We start from the raw sequence: 26,252 nt of genomic DNA on the forward strand, positions 1-26,252 counted from the left end.
GTTACTTATTTAAGCATGGCTTCCTTTTAGTTCTGTGAACATATTTTAAATGGCTGCTTTGAAGTATTCTTCAGTCTGACATGTAGGCCCTCTTACAGGCAGTTCCTGTTGCCTACAGTTTTTCCTCTGTTTCTGTTTCTTGGCCTGTACATATTTTTGTTTAAATTGGACATTTTATTTATTTTTATTTCAATAGATTTAGGGGTACAAGTGTTTTTTATTACATGGAGGAATTGTATAATGCCAAAGTCAGGGCTTTTAGTGTACCATCACCAATATAGTGTACATTTGCCCAGTAGGTAATTTTTTATCCCTCACCTACCCTCCTCATTCTTAGTTTCTAATGTCCATTACCCCACTTTATGACCATATATACCCATTGTTTAGCTTCCACTTATAAATGAGAATATGAGGTGTTTGTTTTTCCCTTCCTGAGATACTTCACTTAAGATAATGGTCTCCAGTTCCATCCAAGTTGCTGCAAAAGACATTATTTCATTCCTTTTTATGGCTGAGTAGTACTCCATGATATATATATATATATATATGTATATATGTGTATGTAAATATATATGTATACACACACACACACCACATTTTCTTAATCCATTCATCAGTTATCAGTTGATGGGCACTTGGTTGATTCCTTATCTTTTGCAATTATGTTGGTGCAGATGCAGTGAAAAGGAAAGGCTTAAACACTGTTGGGGGGAATGTAAATTAGTATAACCCCTATGGAAAACAGTATGGAGATTCCTCAAAGAACTAAAAGTAGATTTACCATTCAATCTAGCAATCTCACTACTAGGTATTTACCCAAAGGAAAAGAAGTCATTATATCAAAATGACACCTGTACCTGAATGTTTATAGCAGTAAACTGGACATTTTAGATTGTAACTACTCTGACTCTGCCTTTCAAGGCTTGTCATTTTGTTATTTGCTTGTCCATTTTTTCAGTTATTTCACTAAACTGTTTTAGTAGAGTGTGTTTCCCCCACAGTACGAAGCCTTTGATGTTGCTTCTCAGAGTTCATCGCCTTGGACATGCACACATTCACCATGGGATGACGGTGGTTTATCAGGGCTCTCCTTTGTCTACTTCCCTGATTTTTCTGTTAGGTTAACTGTCTCTGTCAGTTTCACATGCAGTTGTTAGGTTTCAATAATTGTTGTCTGATTGCTATATTGTTTTCATTAATGAAAAAATAGGGCATAAATTGTCCCAGGGTCTTAATCCAGTTAAATCTGGGCCCTTTTGAGGGGATAGTTTCTGAGGCCAATCTTTGAGATTTGTTGCAATCCCAGGAGGGCTCTTCTTACCATGTTTATCATATCTTCTTAAGTCCATGGTTATCTCTGATAAACTAGCTAGCTGACCTGTGGTTTAGCTTGTTGCTATCTTAGAGCTACCAGCCTCCTCTTAATTGTTTACCACCAAAATCTTCAAAGTACTCTGCTTTTGTGGCTTATCTCTCTTTAACACAGCTTCTCCACTGCACTGGAGCTGGGATGGGGACAGTGAGTGGTCTACTTCTCTTGGAGTGACACTCCTGCTTTACAAGCTGGGTAATAGGTAGGAGCAGTATCCTCTGGTATACTTGGCTTGCCTCGACCAGCATGGAATTTCTGCTCAATGAGTGAGCTGAGGCAAGGGCAGTTGAGGCTCAGTATTCTTGACTTTCTGTGACTTAAGTAGAGTCTCACTCTGTGAGAGTTGGGTGGAGCAAAGTTCCCTTTTTACCTCTTTGCCACACCACCCTGGGATTTAAGCTGTAACATATTTTTGGGAAGCATGAGAAATGTTAGTGGCTTGCCTCTCCCGTATCCCTTGACTAGGATGGGCGGGTGGTGGTAAGGGATTACCATCTTCCTGGCCACACTTAACCCAGAGTGGAGCTTTGGCCTGAGAGGGAGAGAGAGAGAGAGTGGATTGTGGCTCAAGTGTGACAGACTTAGACTGTTCTTACTGAGATTTTGCAGGCTTTCTTGAGTAAGTGCTATTTTATTTGTTGTGTGACTCTCAGAAGAATTCCTTGAGACTTTAGGTTCTTGCTTTTTGTTTTTGTTTTTGTTTTATAATTTTCATCAGTAATAGGTGTTTTGCTTGGGAGCAGGTCCTTGGAGCTCTTTCCTGTATATCATCACTTGATTGATTTTTGAGCTTTGAACCAGCCTTGCATCTCTGGGAATGACCCCATTTGGTCATTGTGTATAATCCTTTTGAGATATTGCTTAATTCTATTTGCTGATATTTAGTTGAAGATTTTTACATCTATGTCCATGAGGAATATATTGGTGTGTAGTTTTCTCTTTTGTACTATCTTTGTCTGGTTTGAGTATCAGGCTAATCCTGGTTTCACAGAGTAAGTTGGGAGGTTTTCTGCCCTCTACTATTTTCTGGAGGAAGATTAAGTAGAATTTTTCTTAATTGTCATTTAAATATTTTGTAGACATAAATCATCAGGCCCAAGAGATTTTGTTTATTGGGAGGTTTATTTTAAAACCACGATTTCAGTTTTCTAAATTATTTTATGGCTGATGAAATGATCTATATCATATTGGGTGGATTTTAGTAGGTTTTTGCTTTCTGAGGAATTAGTCTGTTTCATCCAAGTTGTCAGATTTATGTGGGTGGATTTTTCTTATTCTCTTACCTTGTAAATGTTTTGGAATGTGTAGTGATATCCTCAGTTTCAATTCTGTAATTGGAGATTTATGTCTTCTCTTTTTTGTTAGTCTTTCTTGTTAGAGGTTTGTCAATGTTATTGATCTTTTCAAAGGACCAGATTTTTGTTTCACTGATTTTATCTGGTTTTTGTTTTCAAATACTTAGAGTTCTGTTTTTACCTGTATTAATTACTCCCTTCTTTTGGTTCATTTTGCCCTTTTTCTAATTTTCTTTAGGTGGAAGCTTAGACTATTGATTTGAGACCTTCCCTTTTTCTTATGTAAGCATTTAGGTTTACAGATTTTCCTGTCATTGCTGCTTTGACTATATTCCACAGATTTTGATATTTTCAGTTTTCTTTTAGTTCAGCGTTTTTTATTTCCTGAGTTCTCTTTGTCCTGTGGATTACTTGAAAATTGTTTAATTTCTAAATTTTTCCTCCTATCTTTCTCTTACTGTTTTCTATTTTCGTTTCATTATGGTCACAGAGCACACTATACGATTTCAGTTATCTTTAAATTGATATGGTTTGTTTTATGACCCAGGATAGTAATTGTCTTATGACTGTTCCATGGACACTTGAAAAGAGTATATTTAATATATTCTGCTGTTGTTGAGAAGATTGTTCTAGAAATGTCATTTAGATCCTATTAATTGATACATTGTTGAGTTCTTTTCTATCCTGGCTGATTTTTCTGTTTAATAATTCTAGTAATTGCTGAGAGGGGTGTTGGCATCCCTAGTTAAATTTGTGCCTTTTCTTCCAGTTCTGTTAATTTTTGTTTCATGTTTTCTTGGCTGTGTTCCTTTGTTCATGAACATTATGTAATGTACTTCTTTGTCCCTGGGAAAATTACTTGCTTTCAGAAGTAAAACAACTCTGTTGTTCGGAGTTTCTTCATGTTATTTCCTTTATGGTTGGAGAACTTCCTATGGTAAGTTTTAAAATTATGTTTACATGACATATCTTTTTTTTAATCCCTTTGCTTTCAACTTACATCATTATATTTGAAATAAGTTTCTTTTATATAGTTGGGTCATGAGTTTTTCTCCCTACTCTGCCAATCTCTAATTGGTATATTTACTTAAGTTAATGTAATTATTGGTATAATTAAGTCTGCCATTTTATTACTGGTTTTCTGCCATTTATTACTTGATTTATTACTTTATTATGTATTTTCTCTTTGGTCTGCTTTTCATTTCTCTGTTTTATTATTTTTTCTTATAGCTTATGCGGACATGTTCTAGAATTCCATTTTCATGTAGTAGTGTCTTTGAGAGTATCTCTTTGGGTAGCTTTTTTTGGTGGTTGCCCTTGGTATTACAGTGTACATTTATAAATTTTCATACTGTATTGTTAACATTTTACCACTTTGAGTAAAATATGAAAAGCTATATACCTTTAGGTATCTTTACCTTCCCCATTTGCAATACAATTATAATTGTATAGGTTTTTCTGCATTATAATATAATTATCTTACATATTTTTTCTGTATACATCGAGCAGCACATCAGATAGTTATAAGTTTTGCTTTAACCGTCAAACATAATTTAAGCTTGAAGAGAAGGATAGGCTTTTATATTTACCTCATTTCTCCCATTTCATTGCTCCTCTTTTCTGTTGTTCAGAGTTTCTTCATGTTATTCCTTTCTGGTTAGAGAACTTCCTATAGGCATTCTTTTAGGAATGATCTTATGATAATAAATTGCCTTATATTTTACTAAAAATGTCATTATTTACTCTTCATTTCTATAGAATATTTTCTATTGCCATAGAATTTTGTAATGCCGTGGTCCCCAATCCCCAGGCTACAGCCTGGTGCCAGTCCACAGTCTTTTAGGAACTGGGCCATGCATCACCACCTAGCTCTTACCCCTCCCGTGGAAAAATTGCCCTCCATGGAACTTAGGAACCAGGCCACACAGCAGTAGGAGAGCCAGCAAGTGAAGCTTCGTCTGTATTTATAGCTGCATAGCTGCTCCCCGTCCCCTACATCACCATATAAGCTCTGCGTTTCCCTACCCTGTCCATGGAAAAATTGTCTTCCATGAAACCAGTCCCTGCTGCCAAAAAGGTTGGGACGGCTGCTGTAATGAAAGGTGTTTTTTTTCAGCACTTGAAAAATTTTGTACACTTCACTCCTGGCTTTCGTGATTGCAGATGAAAAATTCGTTCTGATTTGAGTTGTCATTACCTATAGATAATGTCTTTTTTTCTAGTTGCTTTCAAGATTTTTACTTTGTGTTTTCAGTATTTTCTTTTTCTTTTTCTTTTTTTTTTGTTCTTGTTTCTTTTTTTTCTAGTTTTCAGTATTTTGATTATGATGTGTCATAGGGTAAATTTGTTTGGATTCATTTTGTTTGGGATTCACTTGATTTCTTAAATCTGTGTTTTTCCTTTTGCCAAATTTACAAAAATTTTGACTAAAATTTCTTCAAATATTTGATTATTTTATCAACTTAAAATCTCATTTCTTCTGGAGACTCCAGTGAAATTAATGTTACGTAATTTTTTCTTGTCCCACAAATCTCTGAAGCTGAGAGTTTGGTCTTCTCCCCTCCCCAGTCTATTTTCTCTCTTTTGTTCATATTGGGTAATTTCTTTTGATCTATCTTCAAGTTCATTGATTTTTTTTTTCTTTCTCACTTTCATTCTTCTATTGAGCCCATCCAGTCAGTTTTTATTTGTGTTACTGTATCTTTCAGTTATATAATTTTCATTTGGTTCTTTTGTATCTTCTGTTTAGTTGCTGAAATACTCTATTTTCTTTCCCACTTTTCTTTTCAACAGCAACCATAATGGCTCTTTGAAACATTTTTGTGATGGCTGCTTCCAGATCTTTGTCAGATAATTCCAACATCTGAGTCATCTCAGTGTTGGCATCTGTTGGTTGTCGTTTCTTTTTCTAGTTAAGATTTTCCTAGTTCTTGGTATAAGTGATTTTAGGTAGTGTCTTGGACGTTTGGGGCATTATGTTATGGGACTTTGGATTGTATTTAATTTTCTTTGTAGCAGGGAGTCACCCTGGTAGCATATAGGTCCTGGTCTACTTTTGTGGTTTCTGATTCTAATGAGAATTTGGTTTCCAGCACCTTTTCAATGCTGTTCTGGTCTCCTTTCTGTGTAGTTGTCTGGAGATCTATCTGAAAACTAAGAATGCATTCCACACTGTAGTTAAGTTTTTATGCCTTTTGCCCTTTTAATTTTGGTCAGTTTCACATGTAGTTCATTATGGGTGTCTGTCTAGGAATTCATTTCAATTTTTAACAAACTGTTTTTCCATCTACCTCTTCTCCTAAATCACATCTTCTTCTTCTCTGTTTGGGAGACAGCACATACTACAGCTGTGTGATGGTGGTGGTGAAAGTCCAGGCTCCCCCTTCAGCTTCTGTTAACATCAACTCAATGAGGGAAGCCAAGCACTGCCTACTGCCAACAAGCCTAAGTGGAAGTTCAGAACCACCCTAGAGGAGCCATTATGAAGCACAACTTGGAAGTGGGTAGAAGACCAGGCTGGGCTTCCTACTTGATTTCCGAGAATGCTTACTAAAGGGTTCAGTTTTTTCCATTGGGTTTGGCGTTGTTGGTGAGGTTTCTGTTCTAATCAGCTACCTGGTCCTTTTCCAAAAGAAGGCTGCTTTTCTTGGGCTCTATTTGTTAGAATCTGTTGGCATTTCTGTGTTACAGGATTCCCCAATACCAAGTCTATGATACATGGGAGGTGAAAAGAAAATCCAAAGTATAGAGTCCAGAAATAAACCCATAGGGTCAATTGATTTTCTTTTTAAAAAATTTTTTTTTTAGTATTTTTTTTGTAGAGACAGGATCTTACTATGTTGCCCAGGCTTGTCTTGAATGCCTGGCCTGAAGTGATCCTCCTGCCTCAGCCTCCCAAAGTACTAAGATGATAGGCATGAGTGTTGATTAATTTTTGACAAAGTTACTAAGAACATTCAATGGGGAGAGTATAGTTTCTTCAACAAAAGGTGCTTGGACAACTGTATTGTGTGATTCCAATTTATATGAGATATCCAAAATACATAAATCCATAGAAACAGAAAGTAGATCAGTGGGCCTGAGGGAGGGTTAATGGGTATTACATTTATCACTTGGTATCCTTGGGGGATTGGTTCTAGGAACCCGAGTATACAAAAATTTGGCCCTGAATATCCTAGGTTTTTCATCCAACAGATAAGTGCATTTGGTTGCAGATGCGGAGCCTGAGGATACAGATATATTACATGAATTTTACCTCAATAAAAAGAAAACTCAAAGAAGTCTGTAGCCAGGCCTCTACCTTCTTTCCACTTTTCAGAGTTTTAAAAATTTTTATCTGTTTTCGTATTTCTAGAATTTTTAGTTGCCCTTCACTGGAGATATAGCAAGAAATGAATCTACTCCTTTTTGTATAAGCTTTTTTAAAAGACTAAAACTTGGTCTCCTCCCCAGACCAATTTAATCAGAATGAGAGAGGAATGGGGGAAGTTGATTGCATCAATATAAAAGATATTTGCAGGTGATTTGAATGGGGACCAACATTGAGAAGCACAGTTTGAAGCACATAACTTCCTGCCATTGATGAGTTTTGCAAATAGCTGTTTGACCCAGTTCTGACCGGTAAGATGTGATGGGAAGCTCTTTGTAAGGTAACTTTTACAAAGAGGGTGGTTTTCTTTTGAACATTGTCATGTATTGGTATGAATGTTGAAATTGCTATGACCATCTTGCTAAATAAAGGCCCACAAATACAGCCAACATGTGGAATGCAGATGAGAGTGATGGAAAAAAACCTGGTCCTTAATTAAGTCTTTCATCTGCCAAATTAGCTAGCTCTGGCATCTTTTATGCCTCTTATACTTTGAATTATATGAAAAAAGCAAGTCCTTATTGTTTCAGCTCTGAATCATAGCAGGAAGCTTCTGTACTGCTATAGCTAATGAGAGGAAAATTTGGTGGTAAAATATATTACTAGTCTCTACCATGTTGTCTTAGTCCATTTTCTGTTGCTGTAACAGAATACCTGAGACTGGGTAATTTATAAAGAAAGGTTTATTTTGGTTAGAAGCCCGAGATTGCGTGGCCACATCTAGTTGGCTTCTGATGAGAGTGTCTTGTCTCATGACATGGTAAAGAAGCAGAAGGGGAAGTGGGTGCATGAGACAGGGATAAAAGTAAGAGCGGCCTTACTTTAGAACCACTTGCTTGCAATAGCTAATCTTGTCCTGAGATAGCAAGAACTCACTCCCTAGAGAATTAACCTAGTCTTGCTGGGTGGGATGGTGCATGCCTGTAGTCCCAGCTACTTGAGAGGCTGAGACGGAAGGATTGCTTGAGCTCAGGAGCAGGAATGCAAGGCCAGCCTGAGCAACGTAGCAAGACCTCTTTAAAAAAAAAAAAAAAAAAAAATTATCTTAGTTCCTCTTAACAACCTAATCATCTCTCAAAGTCACCCAGTCTCAACATTGCCGACGACCAAATTTTCAGCATGTGAATTCTCAGGGACAAACGCAAACCATAGAACATGTTTTTCTAATATACGTCTCACATAAATGCATCAAAAATAAACCTCTGTAGTGAACATATTGGTATGTATAGCTATTTCACAAAAGTTAGGTTTTATTTGCTATTAATACTTAGGTTAGGATGCTAGAATAATTGATGTTATTATTGCTCTTGTTTCCGCAAATTGCTTTCCCAACAGGTATCTATCTACAATGTTAGCAGCAATAAGTATTTTTTATCTTACACACTGGATTTTTTTTTTATTATTTGCTAATGGCATGTCATTATAATTTTCCATTTTCATTTTTTTTACTGAACATATTGATCATTTCTCTGTGTTTTTATTCATTAGTTTTATTTCTTTTTTAGGAAATTATCTAATCATGTCTTTTGTACCACAATTTAGTAGCTGTGGAACTTGGGGAAGTTTTATTTACTCTTACAAAAATGAGGGATAATAATACCTGCATGTTAGAATTAGTATGAGGTTAAAATGAGATACTTTTCTAAAGTTCTCTATGTGCTTTTGTGATGAAAATATTAGTCCTTTATCAAGTTTGCTACAAAAATTTTACATTTGTTTCCCTTTTCGAAGCATTATTTATTTTACACAAAATTGTATTTTAAATTGTATTTAGTCAAGTGTCACTTTCCAGTCATAATTTAAAAATAAGACTAAAAGGCATAAGAAAATGATATGGATATATATATGAGTTAATGTGGCAGTAATATGAAATAACAAAAATACCATGATAATAGCCAGAAATGGAAAGCATTTTTAATTAAATGTTTCTTTATATCTTCATGTTTATTATGTACTCTCTAAACCAGTTTGCCTAAGGTCAGATTGTTCTTTAAAAATACTGTGTCACATGTAAAGTCTTTATTCTCAACCAGGTCATTTGAGTGGAAGCAGTTGCCAGTTTAATAGAAAAGGGAAAAAGTCATCAGGTTAAAAAGCCATAAAGTATATAGGCTATCAAAGTTGATTTCGTCTTATCTTTTTTCCAGAAACATGCTCAGGGGCAAGTTCTGTTGGATATAGTCTTCAAGCATCTTGATTTGACTGAGCAAGACTATTTTGGTTTACAGTTTGCTGATGATTCCACAGATAACCCAGTAAGTTTAAGCTGTTGTCTTTCATTTTTATTTTAGTTTTTCTCTCTCATTAAAATATAAAGTCCTTTCTGGCCAGGCGCGGTGGCTCACGCCTGTAATCCTAGCACTCTGGGAGGCCGAGGCGGGTGGATCGCTCGAGGTCAGGAGTTCGAGACCAGCCTGAGCAGGAGTGAGACCCCGTCTCTACTAAAAATAGAAAGAAATTATATGGACAACTAAAATATATATATACAAAAAATTAGCAGGGCATGGTGGCGCGTGCCTGTAGTCCCAGCTACTCGGGAGGCTGAGGCAGTAGGATCGCTTAAGCCCAGGAGTTTGAGGTTGCTGTGAGCTAGACTGACGCCACGGCACTCACTCTAGCCCGGGCAACAGAGTGAGACTCTGTCTCAAAAAAAATAAAATAAAATAAAATAAAACATAAAGTCCTTTCTGATTTGTTCACTGATTTAATGCTTTTTTTTCACTTTATTGAATAGAGATTATTCTTTTGCCTTTGTTCCCCTTTTCTTGATGTTTTAATCTGACAGAGGTTATTGCCTTTAAGGTTTTCATCATTGTAAGTCAGCTAGTGCCAGTTTTATTAATTATGTCTCAGGCAATTGAAAAGCAAATCTAATTTATGCCTCTTAAAGAGAGAAAACTGGGCATAAAGGTTAAAATATCTTTTTATTTTGTATAAAAGACTTATATAAATTAGTCTGCACTAAAATAAGTTTTATATGGTATTTAGAAAAAGCTATTTCTAACCAAAACTCCAAATTTGTTCAGTGTAAATTTTCCAAATTTCAAAAGAGACCCTCTCAAATGAGATAGAGATTAAATTTCAGAGCTGTACAATTATTTGGCATTAAGTTCCTCGGATTGTTATTTATTCTTCAGTAATTATGATCGTGATTCTTTCTGATTGGAAAGACCATATTATAGAAATAAAAGATAGCACATGATGAATAATAGAAATGATTACTTGGACAATTAGCACTATAAAATGTACTAAAGAAGTATAACTTAGTATGAACGTAGATGAAGGATGTACCAGCAAATTCTGATTGACTTCATCATAAATTTATGTTTATACAGTGAGAGACTTCTATGAAAAAAATGATGGCCTTTTGATTAGTGTAATAGTGTTCATTTTGAAGAAAATATTTTGTGTGGTTTAGAAAAATTGGGAGGCTGATTTCTCTCTCATAGTTGGGATCCTGGTTCTGTGAATGATTATTTAGTGGGAAGTAAATATGAAACATTAAATACTTACTTTCTTGGCATCATTTACTGATTTTGTATTACCAGCCAGCCATGGAAAAATAGGATGCACCTTTTATTCAAATCATATATTCTGTAAGAGATTAAAATTCTAGGCAGGGTGCAGTGGCCCAAACTTATAATCCTAGCACTTTGGGAGGCCATGGTGGGAGGTTTGCTTGAGGCCAGGAGTGTGAGTCCCTATCTCTACAAAAAATAACAAAAATTAGCTGGATGTGGTGGCATGCACCTGTAGTCCCAGGAGGGTGAGGTAGGAAAATTGCAATCACTTAAGCCCAGGAGTCTGAGGTTACCGTGACCTATAATGACCCCACTGCACTCTAGCCTGCGAGACAGAGCAAGACCCTGCCTCAAAAAAAAAAAAAAAAATTGTGTTACATAAAGTTGTATGCAAAAAGACATTTCTTTCCCCCAAAATATTATGGGGGTACAAATGCTATTGGTTACATGGATCACCTTTGTTCTGTTTGAGTCAAGGTTATAAATGTGCCCACCACCTAGATAGTATTCATTGTACCTGTTAGGTAGGTTTTCGCCCATCCCCTCCTTGCCCCTCCCTCCTGTGTGATTTCCACTGAGTTGTACTTTCCTCTCTGCACATGTGTGCTCATCTGTTACTTCCAATTTAATAGCAAGTACATATGGAGTTTGTTTTTCCATTCTTTAGATACTTCACTTAGGATGATGGTCTCCAGTTCCATCCAAATTGTTGCAAAAGGCCTTAATTCTTAATTTATCCTTTCTCGTGATTGAGTAATATTCCATAGTGTGTGTGTGTGTGTGTGTGTGTGTATATATATATATATATATACACCTGAAAAATACCAGAAACAGGTATTTTTGAGCTGGGTCGATCTTTTCTCTAGCTCCTACTTTTTCTTACTTTGTCTTTTCTATCTTGAGCATATCTTTTCAAATAAAATATATTCGTAATTCCAAGGGTCCAGTTGCTTATGATCCAGAACAATTCTTCCAGAAAAGCTAGAATCACAGAATTGTAAAGACCCCAAAGAGGCTTTAGAGAGTATCTAGTCTTAACACCTCCATTTTTCATGAGATATGATCCCAAATCCAAAGGGATAAAACCCAAGCTACTTCCTGGCATTAATGAAACTAGAGTCTGGATCTCCTAACACCCCATGCCAGTCTCATTCACTTCACTGCAGTTTTAGTATTTAAACATTTGGAAGGCTTCATGAGATGTCAAAATGTGTCCACGGAAGGACCTTTAGAGGACAAATCTTATAAGTAGTATCCCATTTCTAGTTGTCAATGTGAAATTATATTAATACCTTGAGGATAATTAATGGACTAAAGTAAAGGGATGCCATTCTTCAAAAGAGAAAGGAGAAAGGGCATATCATTTATGAACTATCATGAATTTGTTAATCAACTAAATGTTTCAATACTCTTATGGTGAAAGTATCATTAAAATTGTTTTAAAGATGAAAAACTGATGCTTACAAAATCAACTAATTTGTTTAATGACACATAGATTAGTTAAGTAGCTGAGAAAGGATTTGAACTCAGATCTTTCTTACTCCAGAGCCTGTGTGCTCTGTCTGCTGCACAATGTTGCTCCCCAAGAGAAAGTGATATGGATTCACACTGTTTACAAAGACAGTGAACTTACTAGGGAGAGGAGGTAACCATGCAATAAAATTACCATTAGGGATCAAAAGGAATTTGATGAGATTCTAAAAGAATTAATTCTCATCTATGTTTAGTTCAGAGTTTTTTAATCTTAAAGCTTATCTTTGTTATATTAAATATATACACATGTATCTATGTTTTATATATTATATAATTAGTTTTAGAGAATCAGAACTGTTGCTTTAGGCACATAGACATTGAAATTAATTTAGTTGGACTTATAATTCATAAATTAAAAAGGCACCTAGCTTTTTGGTGTTACACTATATGTAACAAATACAGAACCATAGCTCTTGACTATGCTTTTGTTTAGAATCTTCCCTGGTAATGAGTTCCAGTGCAACAAACAAAATTACTTACAGTAAGGCTTTGACTTTTTTGAAATTTCTTTAATTTAAAACCTGTTTATCACAGCTTCAGCTTTTAGTATAATGTCTTGTATAATAGTAATATTCAGTAAATGTTGAATGAGGAAAATAGTGAATATTGTGGTTATAATTCATTATGCATAATTTCTTTAATTTTATAACCAGTTAAAGTTTCCTTAGTGGTCTTTATCAGCATGCTGTTTATTAGAGCCTTGAGATTACATTGTTCCTGTGCATTTATTTTCTTCCTCCCTAAATTGAAATATACTACCCTTTGGAAGGACAGAGGGTAGAATATCAATTACTCTTGGCTTGATCTTTCTGCAGTTTCATTCTTTTGATATTTTGTGTTGTAGTTATAATATTTTACTGGTTTCCTTCTCTTTTCATAACCTCTAACCTTGTGGTTTTTAAACTGGAGCTTGGATGAGAATCATACAGAAGGCTGCTTACATATCTTTGGTGGCCTGTTAAATGTTTTTAGGTCATTAAATATGAAATGTCCAATTTTGAATCAAAAGTGTAGTTTGTTTCTCATACAGGAAGCAGTACAATTAATGAAAGTTTGCACCTAAATTATTGACACAGTTTTGCTATCTTAATGGCAGCTTGTTCATGCCAGCAGCACAGAAACCTGGAGAATGGCTGGCAGTGAGATCATGAAAGGCGTTTTCCACAGCTTGTTTAAAACTGAGTATTTTCCCTCGCAAGAAGTGGTCCAAAGTCTGGAAGAAGTGGTAGTCAGTTGGTGCGAGTTCTGGTGAATATGGTAGATGACAGAGAGTTTCCACGTTCAGCCTCTGTAGTTTGAGCAGCATTGTTTGTGCAACATGTGGTCGAGCGTTGTCTTGCAAGAGGATTGGCCTGTCTCTGTTGACCAATCTCTGCTGCTTAATCGCAACCATCCTCAGCATTTCATTCAATTGGTTGCAGTAAACATCCGCTATCATAGATTGACCAGGTTTCATGAAGCTGTAGTGGATAATACCAACGCTGGACCACCAGATAGATATCATTAGCTTTTTTTATGAATATCTGATTTTGGACTGCATTTAGGCACTTCGTCTAACCATTGTGCCGAATGCTTGTGATTGTAAAGAAGAATCCATTTCTAATCACATGTAACAAAACGGCTTAGAAACAGTTCGCCTTCATGTTGTGACAACAAAGAAAAGACAAGCTTCCAGACGTTGTCTCCTCTGACGCTTGTTTAAGTCCTGGGGAACCCATCTATCCAGCTTCTTTACCTTGCTGATTTGTTTCAAATGGTCCAATATTGTTGGAATAGTAACCTCAAACTTTGCTGCTAATTCACGTGTAGGTTGAGATGGATTCGCTTCCACTACAGCTTTCAGCTCATCATTATCCACCTTGGTCTCAGGTCTCCCACGTGGCTCATTTTCAAGATTAAAATCACCACAACAGAACTTCTCACACCATTGATACACTGTATGTTCACTAGCCACAGCCTTCCCAAACATGTGGTTGATATTTTGAGTTGTCTGTGCTGCATTGATTCCACGACGAAACTCATATTAAAAAATAACACGAATTTTTGACTTATCCGTGGTTTCACAAAAACTGCTCTCAAAAAAAAACCTGAAAGATAATCACAAGTCAAAACGTACATTTGAAAGAATGAGGATGTACCTTCACAATAAAAAAAAAAAACCCTAAGAAGTGTCAAAATGAAATGTCAGAGATATCTATCAGCTGTCAAATTTAGTACTTAAGGAAATCAGACTTTTCATACTTAATAACCTAATATTTTTTGCTTTTGGTCTCTTTTAACTCTGTTGCATTTTGGGAGGGAATGACAAGGGGATCTGGGGTCTGGAGAAGTGTTTCAGAAAGAAGCAGGAGTATATGCAAAGATCCAGAGTGAAGAGGCAGTAATGTTGAATTTGAGTAATTGAAATAAAGTTTCAATTAATATGCTAATATGGCTGGTATATAGAGCAAGAAGAGAGGAAGGGTAAGAAATGAGGTTTCTGCTGTACATGAGATCATGAAGTGCCTTTTAATCCCTGATAAGATTATACTTACCTATGTATTTATTTGTACAACTAATATGAGACTTCTATTTTAGACTCTGGTTATAGTGTAGCTAGTCAGTCTGGTTACAGCAGACACTTGGGAGATTGTTGAAATAATGAAGTTACTAGAAACAGTAGTAGTGGCTGGTTGTGGGGAATGAAGAAAAATAGATGAGTGCTAGAGAAAATTAGGAGATAAAGTCATCAGGACTTACTGATTTGATTAAGGGTGAGGGAGTTCATGAGGGAAAGAGAGAAATGAAAGTTAATACTTCAAGTTCTGTTTTTGGCAACTTGGTAGAATGAAAAACATGCAAATAGTATTGTTGGCTTTCTTTTTCAGTTTTTAATTATTTATTGCTAGCCTATAGAAATAGGCTTAGTTCATCAATTTTGTGTTCTATACCCTTCCTATACTCACTGATTAATTCTAGAAGCTTTTCATAAATTTCATAGGATTTTCTACATAGCTTATCATGAAAATATATGACAGAAATTTATATATGTAAATTACATTGATTTTTTTCAAATTTTAAACTAACCTCAAACTAAAATTTTTCAAATTTCACCCCAGGATATACGATTGTTATCCAAGGGGTTTGAATATTTTACAGAGTTTGGGAAAAAACCAAACCCTGTAAAATAATTTAAAGAGGTTTATTCTGATTGACCACATCCTGGAGCTACACAATCTCAAGAGATCCTGAGAAAGTGCGCCGGAGGAGGTTGAGTTACAGTTTGGTTTTGGGTTTTATACATTTTAGGGTGTCAGGAATTACAGATAAAATCATAAATCAATACATGGAAGGTATACATTGGTTTTGCCTAAAAGGGTGGGACATCTTGAAGCTGAGGGCTTACATGTTAAAGTCAGAGATTGTTTAATTTGCAGTTGATTAAAGGAGTAAAAGCTTTATCTAAAGGCTGAGAGTTAGTGGAAAGGAATGCTTTAAGTTAAGGAGGTCTGCTAATTATATAGCAAGCCACAATATACTGGCTCAAAGTGATCTGTTAAGCAGATTGATGGCCTGCAGGTGTGACTTAACTTTTACATTGCATGGTCTTGGGTCCTATTTATAATTTAGTATCTTATTGTCACAAAGAATCTGTTTTGTCAGACTTATGATCTCTATTTTAACATTAATGCTTGTCGGATGTTGTGTCTAAACTCCAAGAGACAGTGAGTTATAATGAGGCATGTCTGACCTCCCTTTTCTGTCATGGCTGGGAACTCAGTTTTAAGATTTTTCTAGGGTCTCCTTGGCCCGAAGGGGGTCCGTTCAGTTGATGGAGGGGCTTAAACTAAAAAAAAAAATCTTATTTTTAGTTTACATAGTTGGTTGTATATTAACTTTGTATTCTGAGACCTTGCTAAATATACATTACTGCTAGTATTTCTTTTCATTGATTTCTTAGGTTTTTCTGTATCATTTGCCAATAGGGACTTCTTCATTTCCAGTCTTTATTCTTTTTGTCTTTCTCATTATTTTTTCATTCATTGCTGGCTGAGACCACCAAGACAATGGTGGGTAGAAGTGATGGGAGCAGAATACCTTGTTTTGTTCCTTATCTGAAGAGTACTCAGTGTTTCACCATTAAATATCCTCTTAGCTGTAGGGTTTTGTCCCTAATCAATGTAATTGAGTCATAATTTACATAGAATAAAATTCAGTATCCATTCATAATGAAAACTCAACAAACTTGGAAAAGAAAGGAACCTTTTCACTATGATAAAGGACATCTACTAAATACTTACAAATGCATCAGGGAAGTACAAAGTAAAACCACAATGAAGTGTCACTGCACTTCCACTAGAATAGTTAAAAATTCTTTCAATAACCAAGTATTGGCAAGGATGTGGAATAACTGATAAGAATTGCTTGTAGGAACTCACCAGAAAATTGGTTTCCCTGATCATCACCTAAATACACATCTGGGAACGACACCAATTGGATATCAGACTGAGGTGGGGGGCGGGGGAGGGGATGGGGGTATGCCTACACAATGAGTGCATTGCGCACTGTTTGGGGAGTGGTAACACTTGAAGGTGCTGACTCGGGAAGGGGGGGTGGGGAAGGGAGGGATATATACCTCATGATGGGTGCAATGTGCACGACCTGGGGAACAGACACGCCTGGAGCTCTGACTTGGGGGGAAAGGCGGTACAGGAGCAACGTATGTAACCTGCAATTCTGTATCCCCCATAACAAGATGAAATAAAAAAAAAAAAAATACTTATGGGAAGAAAGGGAAAAAAAAAATATTGCCATAAGGGTTCTGACTCATTACAAATAAAAACTCGACTTAGGAGACAGATATATTAGGGTTCGAAGGCTTACATGCACTCCTGCCTCCCGAGTATCTGAAATACAGTGCTCGAATATACTATTCCTTAGAACAATCCCTTTTTGTTTTTGTTTCTATTTTCTTTGAAAAAATTTGAAGGGTTTTATTTGATGTTTCTTTAGGTGTCCATGCTGAAAGATAAAGTTATATGAATTATTTAAAAGTTACATGAACTATTTAAAAATTGCTATGATCGAGAGTGAATATGTGTCAATGAAAGCACTATGTAGGATAAATACCCTAGCAGATGTTTCTGGGAAGAGATTACCTTTTGTTTATACCTGACTTATAAAATTGACTGGAAAATGATTAAAAAACGAATGTTGTCAATGAAATCTCATGTAATTTGTAGCTGGTTTGTCATGGAAATAAACTGGAAGGCGATGAAAAAAAAAAAGAATTGCTTGTAGGAATATTTAAAATGATATAATCATTTTGAAAAATGGTTTGGCAGTTTCTTATAAAATTTAATGTATACTTATATATTGCCCAGCAATCCCACTTTTAGCTTTTTATCCAAGAGAAATGAAAATGTCACATAAAGCTTTCTATACAAATTATGTAGCTTTATTCATAATAGCCGAACGTGAATTAACCTTATTGTGCATCAGTAAGCAAAGGGATGAACAATAATTACTGTATGTCTATACAGTGGAGCTCTATGTGATTATATTACTATGCACACTTTGGAGCTAATGGTCTTTGCTGAGTCCTCTCTTTCAGGATTTCCTCCTCAATTTTCTGGGTATTCTGCCAAACCTGAACTCTGTCTTCTGACATCTCAAGTCAGTAAGGCTGTCCTCCTCCTTATGCAGGATTTGAGCTTGCCCTCAGACAAAAAACTGCAAACATATAAATTTCACCTTTTGCCATTTTTCCGCTTTTCAGGGGTAAACTTTGCTCCTGTTTCTGCCTACTTTTGGTTGTTTTCCAATGTCAAATAGTTCACACATGCATGCACATAGAGAATAATGAATTGCCATTAGCAGACAAGAAATTTTAAGGATTTTTTAGAAGATTGAATGTTGACATGATTGGTGGAAGAATCTAACCAGAAGGCTAAGCTTCTCTTTTCTTTTCTAGTTGAACAGAGAGCAGCAGATACAGTTTCCCCCAGAATAAAGCTGTTTGTGTGTTGGAGTGTGGTCAGGGGGAGGAGAGCTCATTTTTACTTGGCAGTATAATTATATAACTTGGAAGTTCAAACGAATCATTTGAAAACTAGTAAGACTTTTAAAGCTCAAAAAATACATATCAGTACCTTTTTATATACCATTTAGGAGACATAATTTGGCAAAATAGCAAATTAAGGGTTTTTAAAAAACCCATAAATCCATTAAATATCTAGGAATAAACTTAAGCAGGAGTGTCAAGAGCTATATGAAGAAAATATAAAACTTTATAGGAAGAGGCCAGGCGTGGTGGCTCACGCCTGTCCTCATAGCACTCTGGGAGGCCGAGGTGGGAGGAGTGCTTGAGCTCAGCAGTTTGAGACTAGCCTAAGCAAGAGTGAGACCCCATCTCTACCAAAAAGAAAGAAAAAAAAAATCCCAGCTGGGCATTAGGGTGGGCACCGGTAGTTCCAGCAACCCGGGAGGTTGAGGCAGAAGGTTCGCTTAGAGCTCAGGTGTCAGAGGTTGCAGTGAGCTACAATGATGCCACTGCACTCTACCCAGAGTGACAGAATGAGACTCAGTCTCAACAAAAACAAACAAGGCAACTGAACACTCCTCCTCACAATCCCCCATCCTCCCCCAAAAAATTAAAAAATAAAAAATCTTCACAGGAAGAGACCGTAGAAAACATGAATAAATGGACATATCCCATGTTAATGATAAGGAAGAATCAGTGTTGTAAAGATCTCAGTACTACTTCCAATTTCGTTGATAAATTCAATGCAGTTACTTGTTCAGAATCTGAACTGAATTTCTGGGGGGGATTGAGTAGATTTGACAATATGATCTTCAACCTCATTTGGAAGAGAATCTGGATAAACACAGATACGTAAAATATAGATTAAAAAACTTAGCAGATGTAAAAATGCCATATGATGATAGAATATTTAATGTGTCATTAGTATGGGCATAAGCCAAGAAACAGCCTAAGAATAGATTTTTAGCTATATGAAAACATAGTTTATTATAATGGTGGCATTCAAATCAGGAAAGGTATTGGAACACTTGGTTGAAGCTGGGAAAAAATATATTTAGATTCCTAATTGATACCATGTACAAAAATGAATTCCAGTATAAATTTAAATGTGAAATAATAGTATTAAAATGTTAGATGAAAATATGGAAATTTTTAAATATTTGCTTGTTATGATTGTTCAAGGCAACAACAGTCCCTGTATTTATAAAGGAAATGCTGGTAGATTTCACTATATAACATTTAGAATAAACAATGAGAAATATTTTAAAGAAAACTAAAAGATACAAGCTACTAACTAGAGGGAAATACTTATGACATATATAACAAATTATTAAAATCTAGAATATGTAAAAGAGCTGCTACAGATAACCTAGTAGAAAAATGAGGAGATAGCATGAACAGAAGACTAAGTATTAACGACCAACATACAACAGGATATCAGCCTTACTAGTAAATCAGAGATATGTGAAATAAAATTACAGTGAGATAGCATTGTTTGCATACTAGATTAGCAAAAATGTAAAGATTCCCAATACCTATTTCTGGCAAAGTCTGAGGAAAAAGTGCATCTCTAATACAACTGATGAGAGTGTAAAGTGAAAAAGTCTTTTTGGAAGGCAAATGGCAGCATATATCAAAATTTAAAATTTACTGTATGGGGGAATTTCTCTTGCAGCATTATTTGTAATAGGAGATAGTAATGGAAAAAACTGAAACAATCCTAAGAGAATAGTTGAATCAAGTATGGGACATCTGTGGGCGTGGTGGTGCTTATAATCACAGCTACTGGAAAGGCTGAAGCAGGAAGAAGGATTGATTGAGCCAGGGGACTTCTGGGCTGTAGTGTGGTATGCCAATTGGGTGTCTGCACTAAGTTCACCATAAGTATGGTGCCTCCTGGGAGTGGAGGACCACCAGGTTCTAAGAAGGGGTGAACTGGCCCAGATCTCAAATAAAGCAGGTCAAAACTCCTGTGCTGATCATTAGTGGGATTGTGCCTGTGAATAGCCACTGTACTCCAACCTGGGCAACCATAGTGAGACCCTGCCTCTTTAAAAAAAAGAAAAAAAAAATATATATATATATATATATATACACACATGCATATGGGACATCTACTCATAAACTAACTATGCATCTATTAAGTAGGTTGAAATATTTGTGTGGATATGGCAAGACTCCAGAACACATTGTTAAGTAAATAATTAATCAAAAATGGGCAAATAAGTAAAGTTTAAAATAATAAAATTAGAATGAAGTAAAAGATATAAACCATGCCCATTAAATACATTTATGTATATATAATTTTTAAGTCTGTATAGGCATGTATAGGCATGTATTAACTAGATGTTACTAGTTTCTAGTGAAACATTGTGGCATTTAAAATTCATATATATTGTATTTCTGACAGTTAAGAAACTTTTCTCAGATATATCACAATAATCCAATTGATATAGCAGTTCTTGGAACAGAAAGTATAGTCTGTGACTAAATATCGGTGGTGATCTCGGCTCCCATTTATATAAGAACAAAGTTGAGGGTTTATAATACTTGTTTTCAGTATATAACAAAACAGTTACTGTAAGCAATTCTCCTACATTATATTCTCAAGGGGCTTCAAAACATTATGTCTATACACAAAAATTTGTACTCAGATGTTCTTAGCAACATGATTCATAATAGCTCAAAAGTGGAAACAACTCAAATGTCCCATGAAGTGACTAGATAAACCAAATGAGGTATATATGTGTGGAATATTATTCAGCAATAAAAAAGGAATGGCATATGGCACTCTCACTAGGATGGCTGTAATTTTAAAAAGCTAATATTGATGAAGATTTAAAGAAATTGCAACCCTTATACATTGATGGTAAGGATATAAAAAGCTGCAGCTACTGTGGAAATAATTTGGAAGTTTCTCAAAAAGAGTTACCATATGAACCAGCAATATCACTCCTAGACGTATACCCAAGAGAATTGAAAATGTATGTTCACACATCAACTTGTATACAAATGTTCATAATGTTATTACTCATTTAGCCAAAAGGTAGAAACAACCCATATGTCAGCCCATAAAAAGGAATGAAGTAATGTTACGTGCTATAACATGGATCAACCTTGAAAATATTATATTAAGCAAAAGTAGACAAACACAAAAGGCTATATCTATTACATGATTCCATTCTTATGAAATGTCCAAAATAGGCAAATCCATAGAGACAGAAAGTAAGTTAGTAGTTTTCAGTGGCTGTGGGGAGGGGCACATTGGGACTGACTGCTAATAGGTACAGGATTTCTTTTGGGGATAATAGAAATATTCTGGAATTAGATGGAGGTGATATTTGTACAACATAGGGAATGTACTGAAGTGCAATGAACTGTACACTTTTAAATGGTGGATTTTGTGGTTTGTGAAATATATCTCACTAAAAATCCTATATAAAAATGATGGTGGTTCTATTGGCATAAGCATATTATATTTTGATAAATATTGCCAAGTTGTTCTCCATCGAGATGGTACAATTTATTAATATAATTTCAGAAGCTATGTGTCAAAGCGATGTGCCTATTTTTCTCACATGTGTGTCATCAAAACTTTTAGTCTTGGCCAGTATTTCTGTTGAAAAATAATACCCTAATGTAGATTACATTTGTTATTTCTCTAATTATGATCAAGATTGATCACATACTTAAATGTCATTTTTATTTCTTTGTGAACTTCTGTTCATATCCATTGCCTGTTTTTCTATTAGTGTTGATCTTTTCCTTACCGATCTGTAGAGCTTCTTTATGTGTTAGCTTTTTTCCTAGTATTTCAACTGAATGACAGATTTTTACCATGGATGCTATCTTTATTGTCCAGTATTGATATAGCATTGTCCCATCTTCATGGTTTAAACCATGAACCAAGGTCCTATCTCATTGACAGCATTGATGAGGGCTATTAAGTTTCTCAGTGCTTATCATTATATTCCTTCTAAGCTATGTCCACTTAACACATCTATTTGTATATGGAAATGTATTTGTATTTCTTATATCAGAATATTTTGAAGGAGAACTGAGTGAGGAAGGCAAGCTTTGGATAGATTAATTCATCCTAAATTTTGGGTTTTAGATGGTCATTGAAGTGAATATAATTTATGAATTTTCCTAGGAAATATGAAGAACTAAATCACCAGAGTAATGGATAGATGGGTGGAAAGATGGATAGATAGGGGAAACAAATGTATTAAATTGGGCTGAAAACCTTACCACCAACTGTTGAGTCATTTAGGAGGTTTAGTCCTTCAATAAATATTTTTAATACATAGTATATGCCAAGCCCTGTGCTGAGTGCTGACAATCTAGTGTTGACTGAAATGGATTTTATTCCTGACCTCATGGAATGTATAATCGAATGAAGGAGACAAACAGTAAAAAGGTAAAACACTATAATCCCAGCACTTTGGGAGGCTGAGGGAGGATTGCTTGAGGCCATGAATTCAAAACTAGCCTGAGCAACATAGCGAAACCTTGTCTCTACAAAAAAAATAAGAAAAATTAGCCATACATGGTAGCACACACCTGTAGTCCTAGCTACTTGGGAGGCTGAGGCAGGAGGATTGCTTGAGCCCAGGAGGTCAAGTTTGCAGTGACCTATGATTGGGCCACTGCACTCCAGCCTGGATGACAGATTGAGACCCTGTCTTTAAAAAAAAATTTTTTTTTAAATAAATGAATAAAAAGGTAAAACAAACATAATTTAGGTAATGTTATAAAGGAATTTAGCGTTACTTGCTTGTTTATAAAAAATAACTGACTAAATGGGAGCTGTGTGACATACTTTTGGTAGGATGGTCAATGAAGGCCTTTCTGAGGAGGTAGTATTTAAGCTTAGACTTACAGGTAATGTTAAGAGAGCCATAGGAAAGCTAGAGAAGGACATACCATGACAGGGAAGCTTGAAATTGAGGGCTTTAAGATGGCTTCTTTGAGAAACTGAAGGGAGGGCATTAAGAAACAGAAAGGAAGCCATGATGGCTGGGACTTAGTAAATGGAGGTGCACTCAGAAATGAAGAGACTATTCAAGCCATAGTAAGGACTTTGGACCTTGCAGAGAAATTATCAAGAGCTGTTAAGCAAAGGAGTGACATAATCTGGTTTAGGTTTTAAAAGACTACTGTAGCTACTGTATGGAGGATGAAGAGGGAGATGGTGAGGGGGAAAAAAAAACCTGGGAGAGCATTGGCCAAAGCCTAGACCAGAGAGATAAAGATGATAAATTGATAAATTCTAGGTACAGTTTAAAAATGGAATCAGCTAGATTTAATGTGTTGGATGTTATAGATCATAGAGAGGAAAGATTCAATGATTACTCTCAGCTATTTGTTATTAAAATCTGTGTGCTGTGCATGAATTCAAATGTGGGCAGAAGTTAGGTTTATAAATGATACATAAGCTTACACTTATGTAGTGCTTTGAAAATACTACCACATCTAGTACCTCATTTTGGGTTCTTTAATTTTTTTAACTGAAACATGTTGGCACTTGAAATTTTTCTGAATTCAGTTATAATTTTCCAGAAGTAGAGCTAAACTGGCATTCAGATGTATTAAGACAGCTTAAAATCCTCACATACAAATGGCAATCATTCTCCAAAACTAAACATTATCTCATACAAAATTGGTGGGGGTTTTTTGGGGGGCGGGGAAGGGTACTTTATGTTTAAAGGAATAGGGTAGAAATTACAAAATATCTCCTAGGAGTAGATTTTAAAGTTCTATAGTTAAGTTTTGTCTGAATGAAAGTATAAAGCCCAGCATTTCTTTTTTATGAAAGGTGGAAAGAATTTTAAAAATTTGCTAGACTGCCATAAACTATAGTTAAATTAATGGAAATCACTTCAAATTGCTATAGTAATTAAGCATCTTCACTTTGAAAGAGAGGTTTTACACAATGTATAATTTGATGGAAAATTCAAATCAAAATCTTTTTTTTTTTTTTTTTTTTGAGACAGAGTCTCACTTTGTTGCCCAGGCTAGAGTGAGTGCCGTAGCATCAGCTTAGCTCACAGCAACCTCAGACTCCTCGGCTTAAGCGATCCTACTGCCTCAGCCTCCCGAGTAGCTGGGACTACAGGCATGCGCCACTATGCCCGGCTAATTTTTTCTATATAGATTTTTAGTTGTCCATATAATTTCTTTCTATTTTTAGTAGAGACGGGGTCTCGCTCTTGCTCAGGCTGGTCTCGAACTCCTGACCTCGAGCGATCCACCCGCCTCGGCCTCCCAGAGAGCTAGGATTACAGGCGTGAGCCACCGCGCCCGGCCTCTCAAATCAAAATCTTAAAGTTCCCATAAATATATACAGTAATTTCTAACATAATTTTATTATATTTGATATGAAAAATGTTGTCTATAATTTAATGTTTTTTTCCTCCCTAAGCTTTTTCAGAAATGCAATTTTTAGCATTAATCTCCAAATGAAACAGATTTGTAAGAATTGATATATTAGTTCCTCAAGGAAAAAAGAAATGTTTTATTCATTTATTTTACAGAGGTGGCTGGATCCAAACAAACCAATAAGGAAGCAGCTAAAGAGTGAGCATACATATTTACTTGATGTTTTGCAAGTATATTTTATAAAGATAAAGGATTAATATAATCTGATTAATTAGAACTGCTTTTGTTAATTCTAGGAGGATCTCCTTACAGTTTGAACTTTAGAGTCAAATTTTTTGTAGGTGACCCCAACAAGTTACAAGAAGAATATACAAGGTAGGTTTATGGAGCATATTTTTCTTGAAAATACTGTCAAAACTCTAATATGAAATTTTAAAATTAATCAGTTAAAAATAGATTACTGGGCTATAATCCTGAGCTTCCTGGTTAACACACATAATAAGTTATGGATGTTCCAAGATGACTATTTTCTCCCCTTTTGGATGGCTTGGAGGGCTTTAGGGGATTAGAACTTCAGGGCCACCCAGTTCAGCCACAAGCAGCCTTCTGAGTCAGGCAAATATTAAAATTTTCTACTTGTCAACAATGGTTAAATACTGTTGTAATTAATTGAGGTAATCAGATGCTGCAGAAATGGAATCCAAGGGATGCTGGATAGTGAGATATCTTTTCTTTTTCATGTAAGAACATATTCTATGTATATATTTTCATTGAGAACATGGAACTTATAAAATATATAACCATCATGAGGAAGAATAATTGTCAGGTACCTTTTTTTCCTATGTGTTTTTAATCTTTGGTTCTGAGGAAAATATAATGGACTTTATAAAGGATCTTATAGGGAGTGCACTAGCACGTGGAGGCCTTTACATGCCCACTTTACTGCCCATTTTGTGTCTGAGCTTATGTTACTATCTCATTTTTTGTTGTCACGTCTACTTGACAAACTATACATAAGAATGATCCAGATGAGCATTTTGATAGTATTCTTGAATGTAAGGTGAAATGTTGAAGGTAGAAATGGAAATACTGACAGTGTGGTAACTGTCATTATTAAAATAACCTGAATGAAAACCTTGTGCATTACTTGAAAGACAGAATTAGTAATTAGGTTTTTTTCCAAAGACAGAGTAAGAATTAGCATATTATGCCTTCTGTAAAATTCTCTGATGTAAGTATATAGGTCAGTGACTATATTTGGAATTACTTAAAAGATACATATCAAATTAAAAATCCATACCTAAAACTGCCTATGGACAGGATGTTAGATTTTAACATATTGGTTATCCTTTAGGATACTGTGTTGGAGTAAAGAAACAAAAGGGCAAATTAAAGATGTTTAATTAGCTACAGCTGCCAGTTCTTAGGTGTTTGTAAAGTAGAGTTTTTAATAGTAGACCAAGATAAATTAGATTGAAATTCTGAGAGCCTTTTCTGTGTGTTTGTGGAAGGAGTGCAGGTATTACTTTTTTTATATATATATAATGGAAGAACACAGAAATACAGGCTGTGGATTAGGCAGTCCTAATGTTTGCACTAAAAGTAGAATCTGAGCTAATTTATCTTGAAAAGCAAAGTTATGTTATATGAATACCTTTTAGTTTAGTATTATAGCCCTTAATTAGTCAAGTTTTGCTGTTGTTGTTAAATAATTAAAATAACAGAGGGCTGGCTCAGTGGCTCCTGCCTATAATCCTAG

At 35.4% G+C, this 26,252-nt stretch overlaps 1 protein-coding gene across 1 annotated transcript in view; it reads left to right on the forward strand.

Annotated features, from left to right (window-relative positions):
* PTPN4 (protein tyrosine phosphatase non-receptor type 4) overlaps positions 1–26,252 on the forward strand; it is a 187,462-nt gene that overhangs the window by 80,157 nt on the left and 81,053 nt on the right. The window contains exons 3-5 of the mRNA XM_069461012.1: positions 9,184–9,291; positions 24,649–24,691; positions 24,790–24,868. Of these exons, the coding sequence (XP_069317113.1) occupies positions 9,184–9,291; positions 24,649–24,691; positions 24,790–24,868 (230 nt within the window). The remainder of the gene's footprint in view (positions 1–9,183; positions 9,292–24,648; positions 24,692–24,789; positions 24,869–26,252) is intronic.

Source organism: Eulemur rufifrons, chromosome 1 (genome assembly GCF_041146395.1).
Source record: "Eulemur rufifrons isolate Redbay chromosome 1, OSU_ERuf_1, whole genome shotgun sequence".
Lineage (NCBI taxonomy): Eukaryota > Metazoa > Chordata > Mammalia > Primates > Lemuridae > Eulemur > Eulemur rufifrons.